Raw genomic sequence first — 17296 nt, 5'->3', positions numbered from 1 at the left:
AAGAAACAGCACCACAACAGTACTATTCAAAAATGTTAATGTATAAACAAAGAAAATGTCAAGCTGTTACGGCAAAAAGAAGTTTGGTCAGTACCCATAACTCTTAATCAGAACTCACAGATGCGTCTATAAAGACATTTAAAAGTTTCCTTTTACAAAGATATCAGAGAAGATATGCAAATATCAACTGAAAGGGGGGAGGATGACATCAGGACACATGGAAACTCCACAATAAACGCATGTGATGCAGTTAACAATAGCATATGGTTTCTGGTACACTGCTGTAAAGGCAGCGTCAGAAAGAAGAAAGAGAATGGATACAATTACAAACCGGCAAATGGCAGTGCGCACAAAACGTCAATAAACTTCTCGGCAAACTGTATTAATAAATATCCTAAAGTGTTAATCCAACTGATAAAAAGCAGTAATGTTCCATGACAAGCATCATTTATTTGCAAGGAATGCCCTCAAATTCATTCAGAATGTGACAAAAAGAAATTTTGGGTTCTAATGTTCAAAAAAGTAAAACAAGTAAAGGTACAGTTTTGATGTTCTTAAAAAAAAACAAGCAATTAAATTCCTTGAGTATGACTCACGATTTGCATTAGCAATAAAACTGTGTGATGCACTTATATGCCAGATGGTGTTCACTGGTATACAATAACCAAAAACAAAAAACATTCAGTAACTCAATAAGAAAACAAAGGGAGTAATAAAGTTCAGATTGGAATGCCAAGGATGCACATCCCGACCATCAATAGAATGGTCTAACAAAGTACAGAATACGTCTAAGTCTGACTTGAACATTAATTTATGTAAGCAAAGAAAATTTCTGCACCAGCAATACTTACTGGATCAGTGAGCATCGTTCTCAAGTGGGATGACAGAGCCAGCACCGCCAAGCAGTTAAACACCACTCCATTAATCAAGGAGTACAGAAAGTCTCTGGAAGGCAGCAACATGACAAACATCACAACGAAGTCGGCATAGAAAACCAGCAGCCATGTGATAAGAGCACAGACCATGCCACAGCCATCGCGAATGAACCACCCCTGATCTGCCATATCTGACTCTGATGGTGGGGAGTCGTAGCCTTCATCTCCCGTGAGGAGAGGGTGATGTTCCACATCACGGAATCTATGCCCTGATGACTGCATGGTGAGCTGGCATTACCCTAATGAAAGAGACAGTTATGGTCACAAAGAATGATGGCTAAAGCGGCGATACATTTTAACAAAATCTCAGCTAAGACACACAAAAAAATATATATTTTTTATTTGGATGGTCATTCATTCTTTTTCAAACTACAGAATACATCAGTTAGGAACTTGTATAAACTAGCCTTTAAAATAATGAACAAAAAATGAGATGGGAAAACTACACAGATGTGAACTGAAGTCAAACATTCACCTATATTTCTACAGCTGGGAGCTGGCTTATCAACCTTCTAAGTTCAAGATAACGCACTCTTTACCTATCTAGCAAATTATTTAATATAAATGAATTGCAAAGGTTTACACTTTGAAAATAAAATGCTGGTAACCTATTGGTATTCAAAGTAATACAGGTGCATTCTTGTTTAAAGTGGTCACATTTAAAGCCAATTTCACCTTAAACACAACTCCTCACAAATGTCAGTTTTTATCAACATATAGCACTTTGCCTTCCCTTTAATTCCATTTCAACTGCAGCACATACAATGATTTTTTTTAGTAAAGCCTCAGTAATTTCTGCCTGAAGTTATTTGTCTACACATCAGTTTGACTTTCTGTAAAATCTTGGAGAGTTTCTTCTAGGATTTTCAAATTCTGTGTAACATCAGGTAGGCTAGAGTAGAAAAGGCTGCTACATCTCAAGCTTTTTAAACATAAAGAAAAGTAATTATGCAGTTCTCCGTTTCAATATGTAGAGTCGATATACAGTTTGAAACTTAGGAAATAGGTGCAGGTAGTCATTTGCGTGTGTGTTCAAAGTCATAGATGATCAGCTTTTCACATCAATTTTAAAATATGGGTTAGAACTGTAATTCTGAATTTGAACAGACACACTAAATGAGCTAGTCTTTCAAGTCTAACTTACAAATGTAACTTAAAAATGGTGTGACAGATGGCCACTGATAAAAATGAAAAGTACGCCTTTGCAAAAGAGATGCTCCTGTCAGCGAAAGTCAAAAACAGTAAGAAATCAATCAGTTGTTGGAGACCTGTTACTATATGTCTAAAGTACATTAGGAAGGCAAACAAATTTACAGTACAAAGAAATCGCACTCCAGGTGTAGATCACATCAGGCCACTCTGGTGTGTAACAAATTAGTAAATAAGCAGTCAGAGAGCGATATATGGGTTAAACCTACGACGAGTCGAGTTCTGCTACAGGCTGCTCAAAACATTGTACCAGGAAGACTGTTATCACCATGTGCTGAATAACGACGGCGTTGACTGGGCTGTACAGAGGTACAGTGTTACAGCACAGTAAGGGGGTTTAACATTTCTTTTCAACCTTTTTGTCTTTTCCTTGAAATTTGTGTGATCTCAGAGTAGGGATACAGGAAAATGTACACCAGGCCTAGACCTCTAGGTACAATGACACCACCACCAAAATAAACCACTTCTGAGTAAACTTCAAAAGGCAACAAAACCACAAACAGAGCCAAAAAGAACGTACTGAACCATAAACCAGCCTAGACCTCTAGGTACAATGATACCACCACCAGAATAAACCACTTCTGAGTAAACTTCAAAAGGTAACAAAACCACAAACAGAGCGAAAAAGAACGTACTGAACCATAAACCAGCCTAGACCTCTAGGTACAATGATACCACCACCAGAATAAACCACTTCTGAGTAAACTTCAAAAGGTAACAAAACCACAAACTGAGAACCAAAAAGAATGTACTGAACCGTAAACCAGCCTAGACCTCTAGGTACAATGATACCACCACCAGAATAAACCACTTCTGAATAAACTTCAAAAGGCAACAAAACCACAAACTGAGAACCAAAAAGAACGTACTGAACCATAAACCAGCCTAGACCTCTAGCTGCAATGATACCACCCCACCAGAATAAGAAATAAAAAAATGATACAATTTCCGCTGCATCATTTTTAAAACAGAAATCCATTAAGTGTTCAATTTTAAACCTGTGGATGTATTTTTTTAAAGTTATATAAAAAAATAAAAATTGCACCTACATGTATACCTTCAAGAAGTTATTGTGATACAATTAATGTGAGCAATGATTTTTGTATATAAGGAATTTATGTTACGTTGTGGTTTTATCTCTGATAAAGTTCCAATTTGTTGGAAAGGGACAAAAGTGCTCAAATCATTAAATTTCGATTTTTTGTTTTATTTACTTAGAGTAATTTTCCCTTTTGATAAACAGTTTTCTTCTTGACGTTATCTGGAAGTTTATTCAGAAGTGGTTTATTCTGGTGGTGGTACCATATCTAGAGATCTAGGCTGATATACATGTCACTGAATTAGGCATCCAGGGATGTAAGTGGGGGCTTGCCCACTTGCAAAAATTGTGGGTGCGTGTTTTAATGCCTTTTGAGTCACTTGTTTAAAGATGAGATGTTTGGAATTTTAAAAGGTTTTGGTGCAATTACATGTTTACCAATCATGCAGAAGGGGATTTTACACGGCAAATTTAATACAGGGATATTAGAAATTCAGAAACAAAATGTGACAAAGAACATATTTGTGGGTGTTACTGCTGCAAGGGTCCCCATTACTTTCATAAAATGGACATGTTTAATTCTATGTAATACTGGTATTATCATTCAGACAACACACGTCAGCAATAGCACACCAAAAATACAGCCAGGTTCTTGCATACTTAGAAACTTAACATTTTAACAAAACATTTTAGAGCTGATAGCACTACACAGTCAACTAAGCTTTCAGCAATGCATTGAACATAACACATTTTTAAAAATAACTTCCAAGTTTTATTCTAGTCAGTACAGGCTTCCTTTACCCACAAGCAAATTAGAACAGTTAGACATTAGTTATTACAACAGATTGATTTGTCTTGTCTCAAGTTTACTATAGGTAATAAAGGTACAGAAGTCCAATTTTTGGATGTTGAAGTTAAAATGGATGCTGGTGACAAAGCATTTGGAAGCAACATCTATAAAAAGAAAACTTTTACTAACAATTACTTGCACTTTAATTTTCATATATTTGGGATGGTAACTATCAATGTACTTAAAGGGCAAGTGATTACACTTAGTAGAATGGTCAGTGATGACCATCAATTTACAACAGAACTGGACACACAAACAGTTGTTTACTGATAGAGGATATGCCAGTGAAACCCTTGATGAAGTTATACAATATGTTACAAATAATAGGGAACATATATTTTCACCCATTCTGAGAGCAGGATTTCAGAAAAAGAACTCTGATCAAAGTGTGGGTGAGAATGAGGGTTTAAAATGTGAATTTCCGGTGCCTATGAGTACAGATGGGCCAAATATTAAAAAGTTGATTCAGGAAAATTGGAAGATTATATTGGGCAATGAGGAACTGACTAGAATTATTGGAACTAAACCAAATTTTATTAATAAAAAGACAAGAAATTTAAAAGAATTTTTGGAAGGGGGGCATAAGAATGAAGGTAAAGATAAAGTTACTACCCATTTAGGAACATTTCCTTGTACAAACTGTAGTCAGTGTAGATTTACGATGGGGGTGCAGAGCCATCATTTCAAACATCTGAAGTATACTTTAATAGCTAAGATAGATATGACTGCCAAAGTGAAGGACTGCTATACCTTGCAGTGTGTTCAAATTGTGAAAATTTCTATATAGGCAAGACCATTAGAAAGTTAAAATACAGAGTTAGAGAGCATATTTAGGCTATAAAGAAAAAGGATATGAGCAATGCTTTAGCTAAACATTCTGTAAACTGTAAAAATTTTAGAAAGTTGACCTTTTTTGTAGTTGAAAAAGTGACTACAGATAAATTTGTGGGATCCTTTAATAATTTTTTTTAGAAAAAATAGAACTTAAATGGCAAGTTTTTTTAAGAGCTGATATAGCACCGGGCATTAATGATAAGATTTCTGTCAAAAGCTATTTAAATTATGCTAACTTTTAACTAAGAAATAATATTGGTTAGTATTGTTCAAGTTTTTTATAATAAATGTATGGTTACATAATAAAAGATTCCTGTATAAGGTTTAGGGACTGTTTTATAGTTTATTATTATTGAAAAATGTGACAAAGTGATGTTTTGAGTAATTATATGTTAAATGTGTGTGTCGATTATTAATGCAGGAAATGATGTCAGGAGAATAATGGTATAAAAGGAAATGATGTAATTCATTTTATTGTTCTGAAGAAGTTCTGTAATAAACTGGATGAAAGCGCTCAACTTACTCTGGCTCCACAGTGTGTGTTTTTTGTTTTAAAAGTTGAAGTGAAGAATTTTGTGAGTTTTTAAATTAGAACAGTTATCTGTAGTTTTTACTTAATATTACAATGGTTACCTGACAGACAACCACTGTTCCTGTACTATAATGTTCAAACACATTTTTACGACTTGCCCAGCCTGTTGGATAAGAGAGACTCATTTGGAGGTTGTGAGTGAAGTGCAGTCCAGTAAGGTCATCTGTATAGAACAAATATGACCAGTGCAGTGGTATGCAGTGTGTTACTTCAGCCACTACTGTCCACCACATGCGTATGTAATACTACAGATCAGACTTAACATTTTTGAGCTTCATCAAATAGTCCTAGATTTGAGGACGACCTTCCCGCCTCGTACACTGTTTGACCCTGTGTAAACCAGTCTACCAATAAGTGCAGACTGGACGTCTCTAAAGAGAGGGAGACTTCTGTTTAGTGTGAAAGGTTTACTCAGTTAAACAATAGTCATTATCATTTTTTAAACTACTTGCCCTTGTAAAGATCAGGAGGTTAGCAAGCTAAGCAGGGGACTGGACTTCTCTATCACTAACTATATCCAACACCTCATCGGGTGAGCTCTGCACGTGATCCAGTTGAGCTAAGAGATATATAACCCCTTCAACATGTCCTTGGTCTGCTGCAGGGTATCTTACCAAGGGCTGTACCTGTTACACCTCCCATGGGAATGGAAGGCACCTTCAACAAGGTGCCCAAACCACCTCAACTGACTTCCCTCAGCATGGAGGAGGAGAGAGCGACTGTAGTTAGAGGTACTCCTGGAGTGATGAGCCCTTCTGCTCACCAAAAGAAATTAATTTCTTCTGCCTGAATCCATAACCTCATTCTTCTAATCTACCTTCACTTGTCAGTATATTCAGAAGATACTTACAACAAGAACAGTACTGCTGCCACTGTGCCAATTTGTCATTTAATCACCCAATTCCCTCTAACCTCACTTGCTACAAACACCAGTGGCCATGGTCACCATCTTCTGCTACAAACACCAATGGCCATGGTCACCATCTTCAGCTACAAACACCAGTGGCCATGGTCACCATCTTCAGCTACAAACACCAGTGGACATGATCACCATCTTCAGCTACAAACACCAGTGGACATGGTCACCATATTCAGCATCTATGCTCCTACTTTAACTTCTACCCAGGAAGTCAAGGACAAGTTCTCAGATGAACTTAGTGCTGTCATCAGTGAGGTCCCTTCCCATGAACCATTATTCATTCTTGATTATTTTAATGCGAGAGCTGGCAATGACCATTCCAGCTGGCTATCCTGTCAGAGACCGTTCAGAACAGGAAAGATGAACAAAAATGGACAGCATATCTCCTTGAACTTTGATCCAAATATGACCGCTACCCAACCAACACCTTCTTCAATGTCAAGCCCCAGCACAAAGTTTCATGGTGACACAGAAGATCAAACCACTGGCACCAACTTGACCTTGTCCTCTCCAAACACAGCAGTTTACACAGTCTCAGGGTAACATACAGTTACCACAATGTAAACTGTGATGCCAACCACATGCTCATATGTAGTAAGGTGAACATCCAGATGTGAAGGTTCCTTTGCGGCATGGGCACAGGCAAGACTCATGACCCTTCAAAAGTATAAAAGTTTGTTGAAGCACTTGAGGTTTTGCCCTGCCTGGATAGCACTAACACCAGCAAGAGACAGGAAAAACTACCAAATGCTATCTATAACACTGCAATATCTACCTTTGGAAAGAAGACAATCAAGTGTGCTGACTGGTTTGAAGACCACACTGAAGTGCTGACACCCCTAATTGAGAAGAGACAGGCACTGGCTGCATACAGGTCCTTGCCCAATGAAAAGAACTTACAGGTACTCTGGTGAGCTCAGAATCAAGTGCTGCAGGTAGCTCAGTGATGCACAAATGATTCTTGGCTCCAACTTTGATTCAAGATGCAGCAGGCTGCAGACATTGGTAACATCTCAGGAATGTATGATGGGATCAAGAAAGCCATTGGCCCATCACAAAGGAATCGCCCCACTTAAGCCAGCCACAGGCAAGGTCCTGAAGGACAGAAACAAAGAGATGGAATGTTGGGTGGAACACTACTCGCAGCTTAATGCCAGAGAGACTGCAGTTATAGAGAGAGCCCCGAATGCCATCGAGCCTCTGCCAACTATGACTGAACTCAATACTGAGCCCACCATGGAGAAATTCTATGATGCACTAAAAACACTCTCTTCTGGAAAAGCCCCCTGGGAAAGATGGTATTCCCTCAAAAATCCTTAAATATGCCAACAGTATTCTAACCTCAGAGCTGTATGCAATACTTTGACAATGCTGGACAGAAGGTAGTCTACCGCAAAATATGAGGGATGCTAACATAGTTACTAGCTATAAAAATAGTTGACAAAAGTGATTGCAACAACTGTACTGTGGGAAAACTGTTTGCACGTATTGCCCCGATGAGGCTCTGTGTTCCTGCAAATAGTTTACCCAGGGTCTCACTGTGGGTTCAGAACTAAATGGTCTACTATAGACATTTTTTTCTCTGTTAGGTAATTGCAAGAGAAGTGCAGGCAGCAGAACAAACCTCTGTATATTACCTTCATTGATCTGAGCACTGGATTTGACTTCGCCAGTAGAAAAGCTGTGTTTGTAATTCTGGCAAAGATCAACTGTCCTCCAATATTACTTAGCATTATCAGGGCCTTCCACGAAGGCATGAAGGGGGCCATCATGTAAGATGGATCCACATCCAAAGCTTTTCAGATTCTCAGTGGAGTAAAGAAGGGGTGTGTACTGACTCCAACATTGTTTGGTATCTTCTTTTCAGTTCTGTTGAAATTTGCTTTCAGAACAGAGGATATCCTTCTTCAAAACAGAATGGATGACAACCTATTCAAACTGCTGAGGCTTAGATCGAAGACCAGGGTGGTTAGGAAGTATTTAAGTGAGTTCCTGTTCGCTGATGACACAGCTAACGAGGTTCACACTCAGCAAGAACTTCAGTCACTCATGACTTGTTTTGCAGATGCTTGCACGGAATTTGGCCTCACAATCAGTTTAAAGAAGATCCAGGTGATGGGCCAAAATGTGGACAATGAGCCATCAATCATGGTGACTGACTATGAACTGGAGGTTGTGCATGAGTTCATGTACCGAGGCTCTACAATCTCTGACAACTTGTTGCTTGATAGCGAGATCAACAAGCGCATTGGAAAAGCCGCCATAACATTTTCCAGGCTGATGAAGACAGCGTGGGCTAATAATAAGCTCACTGTGCACACCAAGCTGCAGGTTTACACAACCTGTGTTTTGTGCATAGTGGCCTCCGAAAGACATGTGTGAATGGGCGTGCCTTTGCTGAAGGTTGGGCTGGCAACTCGGCACCATAAAAATCGACTGCCAATCATTAGCAGACCGGAGTTCCGGTGTGGCAACCCCTAACTGGGAAAAAGCTGAAAAGACAAACAACAACAACTGTATGCCAGTGAAACATGGACTCTGCACTCAAAATATGAGGAGCGGCTCAATGTCTTCCATACCCGCTGCCTTAGACACACACTTAGATTTTTCATGGCAGGACAAGATCCCCAATAGCACAGTGCTTGAGAGGACAGGCACCACCTCCATGTTCACCATCCTGAAACACAGACGTATGCACTGTTTGGGTCATATCTCACTACTGACAGATGGACGAATACTGAAAGACCTCTTTTTGAAGAGCTGGAGTTTGGAAAGAGGCCAAAAGGGGGACCAAAACTGCACTATAAGTACATATGCAAGTACGATCTCAGTGCTCTCTCCATCACCGTGAATATCTGGCATTCTATTGCCTCAGATAACATTGCCTGGAAACAGGAAGTGAAGAAGTTCTCACTAAGTATCAAACCGCCTTGGCAAGGAGAGCAGAGGAGAGAGTGCCCTCAGGAAGATTTATGCCCATGATACCAGACCGACATCTGCTTACTGCTGCTCAGAAGGTAGAAAGGACTACCACTCTTGGATTGGATTGCTCAGCTACAGAAGACACTGCTCGCGTAAGTTCAATAAAGGTGCAAACCCATGATTCTGTAAACCCATGATCCTTTGGTATTGAAGGATGCTATTTTATATAGATATGTGTGTGTGTGTGTGTGTGTGTGTGTGTGTGTGTGTGTGTGTGTGTGTACATATATATATATATACATATATATACACACATACATATATATATATATATATATATATATATATATATATATATATATATATATATATATATATATATATATATATATATATATATATATATACATATATATATATATATATATATATACATATACGCACGCACACACATTTGGTTAACGTTCTTGCTGAACATTTTTACTACAGAACCAAATAAAAGATGGCTTGTGTGCGAGGATGAGAGAATTGGTCCTTTCCACACTACAGTGCATTCTCAGAGTTGATGAACATAATTAGCAAGTGGTTTGGGTTTTAATTTTATACTCAAACAGCAAAAGTGCTGCTTAAAGACTGTAAAATAATGGCTCGATTGATCTTACTCAGTTTCATGCATGCACTTGCGCGCGCACTCGTACACACTTTTCAAATTTTTTTTTTTTTTAAATTTTACACTCGCTAAACAGCAAATGTGCAGCTTAGTGAGCGTAAATAATGGGAGCCATTAGCTTGGTTACAGTCTGAGCTCCATGGCAGCTTAACATGCTGTTGGGAAATGGTAGACTCGTTTTTCATCTGGCTGGCATTACCTGTACATTAACACCCTAGTGAAGAATGTTCATTCTCCAACCAAAATGGAAACATACAGGTTGCCCATTCTCCAAACATCTTTAGACTGAAGTAAATGACAAAAACAAAATGAAACAGGAATTGCTGGGGAGGATATACAGTTACACTGACCACCAAAAACTCTGCAGAACAGATATTTTGAGAAACAGAAATGCAAACCACTACAAACAATTATATAATCTACAGAGTAAAGACTGAATTTATGTTTTCCCATGCAGATTTAAACCCTGTATTAAACTTTTCAAGCAGCGTTTGTCTTCCCCGCAACTAAGACATAATTTTTGTCAACTTCATCTTCAGACAGCTACAATACTAATTTAGCCATTAGATGACTGCTGAAAAGCTCGCTCACACACACACACACACACCTTTTGTCTCATACTCCAATGTAAAAAAATGCAGTCCATTTTAAAATACATTAAAATAGCTACTAGGCACCATGTACATTTATAATGCTTACGAACAGATGAAAGTATCACTCAGTGCCATAACAAAATAAGATGTGCATGTTGTATGCATTTACTGCTCACACAAAATTCAGTAAATGCAAACACTATGCACACTTTATTTTGCTATGGCACTGAGTGATGACAAAGAAAGACAAGTAGAGTTCTGCCTCTAAAGACCACACTACGTCACCATTCAGAAGCACAGTGCTCTCTCTGCCACTTACTTTTCAGAGTAGTAACCCTGAGTCTCCTACAAAATCTACAAAACAGACACAGACGGTGTAAGTCACCACGCTTCACTAAGAAAGCTGGCCACAGAGGACACTACCATGACTGAAGAGGAAGCAATCGCTACCTGAATTCTGGAATATTTCCCTCAAGCTGATCCAGCCATAAGAAAATCAACGCTCGTCAGCTACAGCACCACGTTTTAATGAAGTAACAATACAGGATTTTGTAGAAGTGGCTTTCACTAGCATCACACTACTTCCGTGTGGTCTACTGATGCACGAGGGAAACAGCCATGAAACAAGGCTTCACAACAGTCTAAAACAACGGCACTCAACTTCCATATCAGGAAACAAAATTAAATAGAATAATGAAAATATTTCTTCTTTTACATGAAGACAATGCCATGGATGTCACAGAACAAAGACAGTAAGATAATCTCATCAGGTGATGAAAAGTGGTTAAACCTGCAAATTCTCCAACTGATTATGTTGTCTCACTAGAAATGGCAAAGTGATATAAAGAAATGCATTTTTATTCTATAGTCCACCCCACCACCTTTTGCATTTTGGTCTATTCTCTGTGCTTTCCCCACAATCAAACTATTCAAGATTTTGGGACACCACTGGATTTGTGACAGTGACTTCAAAACGGGAAAGGGGTGGGGACTGCAGAAAGCAAATGAATGGGACACAGCTATATTAAAGCAGGACAATGACCTGATTACCTGTGAACAAACAACTGGGGTCAGCTATTTTCATTCACAGACTACCTCAGTAACCACTCATTTTAGAAACAACACTGTTGACCTAACGTCAAATGAAGTCCTACACAAAGTTCTTATAATTCAGCCTTTGCTGTCCATCCTTTCGACACGTCATAATTGGCCAAGACCGAACTATAATAACTGTCGAGCAAGTAAATGAATGAAAACAGGGGTCTGGGGGAGCCGAGAGGTTTCCAGAAGCCATAAAATTCTAAATGCTCTGAGGTGCATTTTACAACTTTTTTCGAAGCTTTTCATCATATGATGTTTGAACAAATGTCATGAATAATGAAAAATTTAGTCTTACTTTTTCCTTTCAAGGAAGAAATATGTTGTGACCAAAGCAAGACATTTAAAGTTGATTCAGTAGTAGCTCCCAATAAACTGAAAAGACAAACTCTTGCAAGAATGAATAAATCATATCTGGGAACACTGCTTGCCCTTGCCCCCCCCCCCCCCCCCCCAAAAAAAAAAATAGTCATATTCTTTGTACCCTTCTGATGTTACACTGGGATGAAAGTAAAATCATATCTTACATACCATATATGGAACATACCATCACAAACATACATTTCAAGATGTTGCTGACACACACACACACACACACCTCTTCACCTCTACCCCCAAAAAACAGCTAACTTCTTTGCACCCCTCTTATGTTAGGTTGGTATAAAACAATGCAAGGCCTCAGTAATGTAATTTAGCATTTTGTTGTCACGCATACACACAGCATGCCTCCTTAACCTTGGCAACAAAAGTTAGCCATCCGTATAAGTGTCAGACGTTTGATTATGAGGAAAGTGAAAAAAATAACAGCAGCAGCGATGCAACGCTTCTGTCCATATACATAGTATACTGCCTGTAGGCAAGCTCCATATACATAGTATACTGCCTGTAGGCAAGCTACAATTACAGACTGTGAGGAATGTAAAGAAAACATACCACACTGACTATACCCACACAAGCTTTAGTCACCTTCAGTGCACATTTCTGACTAGACGCAGCTGAAGGCAGAGCTTTATGACAGGGCCCCTTACTAAGTTTGCATCAAAATCACATATGTACCTGCGACCGCTTGGGTCAAGTGGCTTCCCAGCAGCTCTGAGGAACTAGATGTTCTGTGGCACATCTTATGACTTGTGTTTCAAAGACAATTGCTTATTAATGGCTATTTGGTAGGTTGGCCAAAAGAGTTACACAAGTGATCCCAAATATTGTGTCAATAGACAAAACTTAAATGATTTCTTCACAGTCTCCTAACAAGCAAGGCCTATCATAGAATGGACACATGGAGACACATACACACACACCTATATAACACTGCACTGCTACCCACAGGCAAATTGAAGAAATGTCAATTCACCTTTGGCACATCTTTGGGGTGCTGGAGGAAACCAGAGTACCTGGATAAAACCAGCCCAGAGACGGGGATAACATACAAGCTCAACAGAGAGGGAATCAGAGAATTAAAGGACAACAGTGGGACTCTATTATTAAATGCTGAACTTCTCTGTCTTCTTTTCTCCCTATTTACTGTCCCTGCTATGAATAAACAACAATACTGTATTTAAAATATTTCATATTGACTGTTTCTCTCCACTAGAACAGTATCTTACTGTACTGTGGTGGTTTCACTTTCAAAAAACTTTTGTCCCACCCTGGAAAAACTTGCTGCAGTCTCCAATTCACTGATGTCATTCAGGCCACCAAATACAGGTAGTTTTCTGGCCATTTCCCTCCCCAAACCAACATCACCACTACCGTCCTAAAAATCCACATATGCTGTGATGTCACAGCTCCCTGGTCCTTCCCCTACCCATACAGAAACTAAAGGCTAGAACAAGGAAAAAGTACTATGAGCCGTCAACCACAGAGGGTAACAGCTCAAATTACCCTTATAGCTCAAATTCCCTTAGCACTTTGACAGCTAGGGAAGTTAGGTGTGAACGGGGATGGGAGATGAGTCAAAGTACTTCAATTCAGGCTTCACAAAAGACTGCAGTTTAGCCATTATAAAAAGCAGCAGCAGTAAAAAGCACTTTGAAAGTCTTTTCTGTGGCATTTGCACTGTTTGTGTTTTAGGAAGTCATTGAATGGCATGAAATGTTACTTAAAACTAAATGACCGAAAGACAGCATTGTATGCATGCAAAATCAATGCAGTGACAGGAGCTTTAGGAAGAAAGAGGCCTGCTGGATATAATTATTTATGTATTTATTTTTTTTTACAGAGAAGCACTACATTGTGGGAGACCTAGAGGCAGACTAAGCAATCAGACATTACTTCAAGATGCCAGACCTCATGTGGTCAGACTCAGAATTTACATACAAAAATATTTAAAAACCTGTGAATAGTCTGAGAGTGGTGTTAAAATGTAGGAAACACCAAACCATGATGAAATAATCATGTTTTTTGAGTTTGTGGGTGTGGTTCTCCTTTAAGCAGTGTGAGATGACATTGCTACTTGCCTAATGCTGTGCCAAAGATCAGTTGTGGTTACATACATCCTGCTCAAACCAGAAAAGATAGACACTCACTGTACAATGGCTAATGTTTGATTACGGTGAAAAGTGAAATGAATTATGGCCAACTTACTGCTGTTCAATCCAATCCCCACCACACAAGCACAATCATTTTCATCCATAGACAGTTGCTGCACCCACTGATTATAGCCACTTTATTAACTTTGCACACTTCAGAGGTCTGTGTTTAAAAAAATACGGCTACAGTACATCATTCCAGTTTGCTTCACACAAATGCACACTAGTGCTACAAAATCACATTAGTGACCATTCAATCTGATTTCTAAAAGCATGGTCAGTCATTTTTATCCATAGACAATCCCCACACCCAGAAATTATATCCACTTTAACTTTGCACACCTCAGGTGTACAACTGATAAAAAGATGATGGTCACAGTAACCAATGTTTACTTTGTTTCACACAAACAGCAACAACGATATATTATTTCAATTTGTTTTACACAAATGCACACAAGTCCAACAAATCTGGAATAATTACTACTTACCAGATGGCTTAGTGGTTAAGGTCTTTGCCTCCCATGCACAAGGTTCGATCCTGACCTCCGACCAATGCCTGTTTGGCGTTTACATGTTCTCCCTGTGTCTCTATGGGGTTTCTCCCATGTCCGAAAAAACATGCTGAGTGTTTCCATCTCAAACTCACCAATGAATGGAGCTGTGGGCAGCACCACAGACTCTACATGGTGCCCTATAGGGGGAAGAGTTGTACAGACCAACCGCTTTGGGCATCTACTGTGGTACGCAGTATCCTTAAGATAGGAGAACACAGATCACAGACTGCACGCCGTGGCAGGGCTAGCCACTCGACTGTGTAAAATATGGCTCTAGGTGATTCGGTCATGTTGACTAATGTCTTCAAAAATGGGCATGGGTAGTTACCGGTGATGAGTAGGTTGAGGACCAGGCCTTCTCTGACCCACACCAGGGACCCGTGCTAACTGTGGGAGGAGTATATGTGCCCCTATTGGCCAGAGTGTGTGCCTGCCATAAAGCCCAGAAGCCCTGGGTCAATAAGCTACTGGCTGGCTAGTGTCTAGTTGCCCAGACTGGGTTACCTGGGATAGCTCTGTTGAGTGAAATCTGGATGTAAAACTAACCATCCTGCCAAATATGAACTGAGAATTGCTACGCTTAATGTAGATTCACTGACACGACGCAGCTTGGAAGTGGATGGAGGAGGCTGGACAACCTATGTATCCAGGAGACGAGATGGAAGGGCAGTGTAGCAAAGCCACTTGGGCTTGTGATCCAGAGTCTATTACGCAGGTGGAGAGCAGTTTAGGAATTGTGGTGAGAGAGAGGCTTCAGAAGGCAGTAAGGGATATCATCAGAATTAATGACAGACTCATGGCAGTCAGACTCCAGTGTAATGATAGGGCAAGTATTCATAATCTCAGCCTATGTCCCAGAGCAGGGTTGTGATAGTGAGGAAAAGAGTGCACACCAGTTGCAGGACCTACTAGATAAAACAAGACAACATGCATTGGTGTTAATAATGGGTGACTTGACTACACATATCAGGACAGACAGAACAAGATAATGAGGACTGCTTGGGTCCAAATGGGTGGGGCAACAGGAATAAAGAAGGAGAAGCCATTCTATACTTTTGCCTGGCAAATGGCTTGATAGTAGCCAACATGTTTCAGAAAGAGACAGTCACAAGATCACATACAAGAGTAGTCAACATGCAACTCAGGTAGACTACCTCCTAGTAAGGAAAAGGCACTGAGGTAGAATCCATGATTGCAAAGTCATCCCCAGTGAAACAGTCAGCCACAGCATAAACCACTAGTTGCCACAATCAGCTGCATGCAGTGATCAGAGAAGACTCTAAGGTCAACAGAGACCAGGCTGAAGACCTGGAAGTTGACTGGAGAGAAAGTACAACAGTTCAAGGAATTAATTAGTCAGGGCTCCAGCACCCCCAAGAAGAGGAGGAAATAGATGAAGAAGAATGGCAGCGTCTAAAAACAGCATGTGTTAGGACTACAGAAAAGATATGTGGCCGAGTCAGGTATGGAAATAAGGTACATAAGGAAAGCTGGTGGTGGAATGCAGAAGTCCAGGAAATCATCAAAAGAAAAAAGGAGTGCAGGCAGAAGTGGGGGACAGAAAAGACTGACCAGGCTAGGAAGGACTACTGGTTGGCTAACAAAAAAGCTAAGAAAGAAGTTGCAATAACAAAGAATAGGGCATTGGAGGCATTGTACCAACTTCTAGAAAGCAACTCAGTAAGGGGCACAAAGAAACTATATCAGGTTGCAAGGCAAAGACAGAAAGATAAAGAAGATAGTCAGACAACTTTTATAAGGAATGCCAGGAACAAACTATAGAAAAAACAGCTGAAAACCTCTTGAAGAAAAAACGGAGAGCAGCAGAGCGTAATGCAGTCAGGAAGTCGCTCAATGAACAGGTGCTTGCCAAAAAAACAGGACGTAGATATTAACGCAAGTTTATTAGTTAAAATAATAGCGTTTTCGCTGAAAACAAACACAGCTTCTTCAGAAAAAGAATCCACAGTTTAGCGCCAAAGCTTCCATTTAAACATGAAACTGAAACGTGTCATGATGACATCACTGCTAGATCCACATTCTGAGTTAAAGGCACACTGACAAATTGTTAAAGTATAAATACAATGAGTTCAAATAAGTAAAACATGCCTCGAAAAGCAATGCGTGTACACGAAGCAATGAAAAACCATTATTATAAATAAATAATAATTCATAAAAGAATAAATATCAAAGTAAAATGAATTAGCTCATTGTTAATATTATTAGTAACAGACAGTGAGTAAAGAACAGTGGGTAAAACTATTGGATGAACAATAAAAGATAAATAAAAAAATAAATAATTAACAGTGAGATGGACCTAGATTTATAATAATAAAGGTCTAACAGCTGAAAGCCTTACTTAATGTAACTTCTCATTTTGAGAAGGACTGAGATGTTACAATTCTCGTTAAGGCCAGGGTAGTGGAAGGCATTAAGCCTAATCTGCCATTCCAGTTCGTGTAATTCAAGCAATAATGAAAGTGGGCCCCCTCTAATACTAGGTGGTACATGATCAATCCCCATAAATAAAAATTTATGGTCAGGAAATTT

General features: G+C 39.4%; 1 protein-coding gene across 1 annotated transcript in view; it reads right to left on the bottom strand.

The window, feature by feature from the left end:
* The window catches only part of ZDHHC7 (zinc finger DHHC-type palmitoyltransferase 7), a 1014873-nt gene that overhangs the window by 514013 nt on the left and 483564 nt on the right, over positions 1-17296 (bottom strand). Inside the window, exon 3 of the mRNA XM_044082057.1 lies at positions 852-1174. Within this exon, the coding sequence (XP_043937992.1) occupies positions 852-1157 (306 nt within the window). The 5' untranslated portion in view covers positions 1158-1174. The remainder of the gene's footprint in view (positions 1-851; positions 1175-17296) is intronic.

Source organism: Protopterus annectens, chromosome 8.part1 (genome assembly GCF_019279795.1).
Source record: "Protopterus annectens isolate FY-2018-M chromosome 8.part1, PAN1.0, whole genome shotgun sequence".
In the NCBI taxonomy this organism is placed as follows: Eukaryota; Metazoa; Chordata; order Ceratodontiformes; family Protopteridae; genus Protopterus; species Protopterus annectens.
The sequence above is the reverse complement of the archived record's forward strand: the minus strand, read 5'-3'. Positions and strand labels throughout refer to the sequence as shown.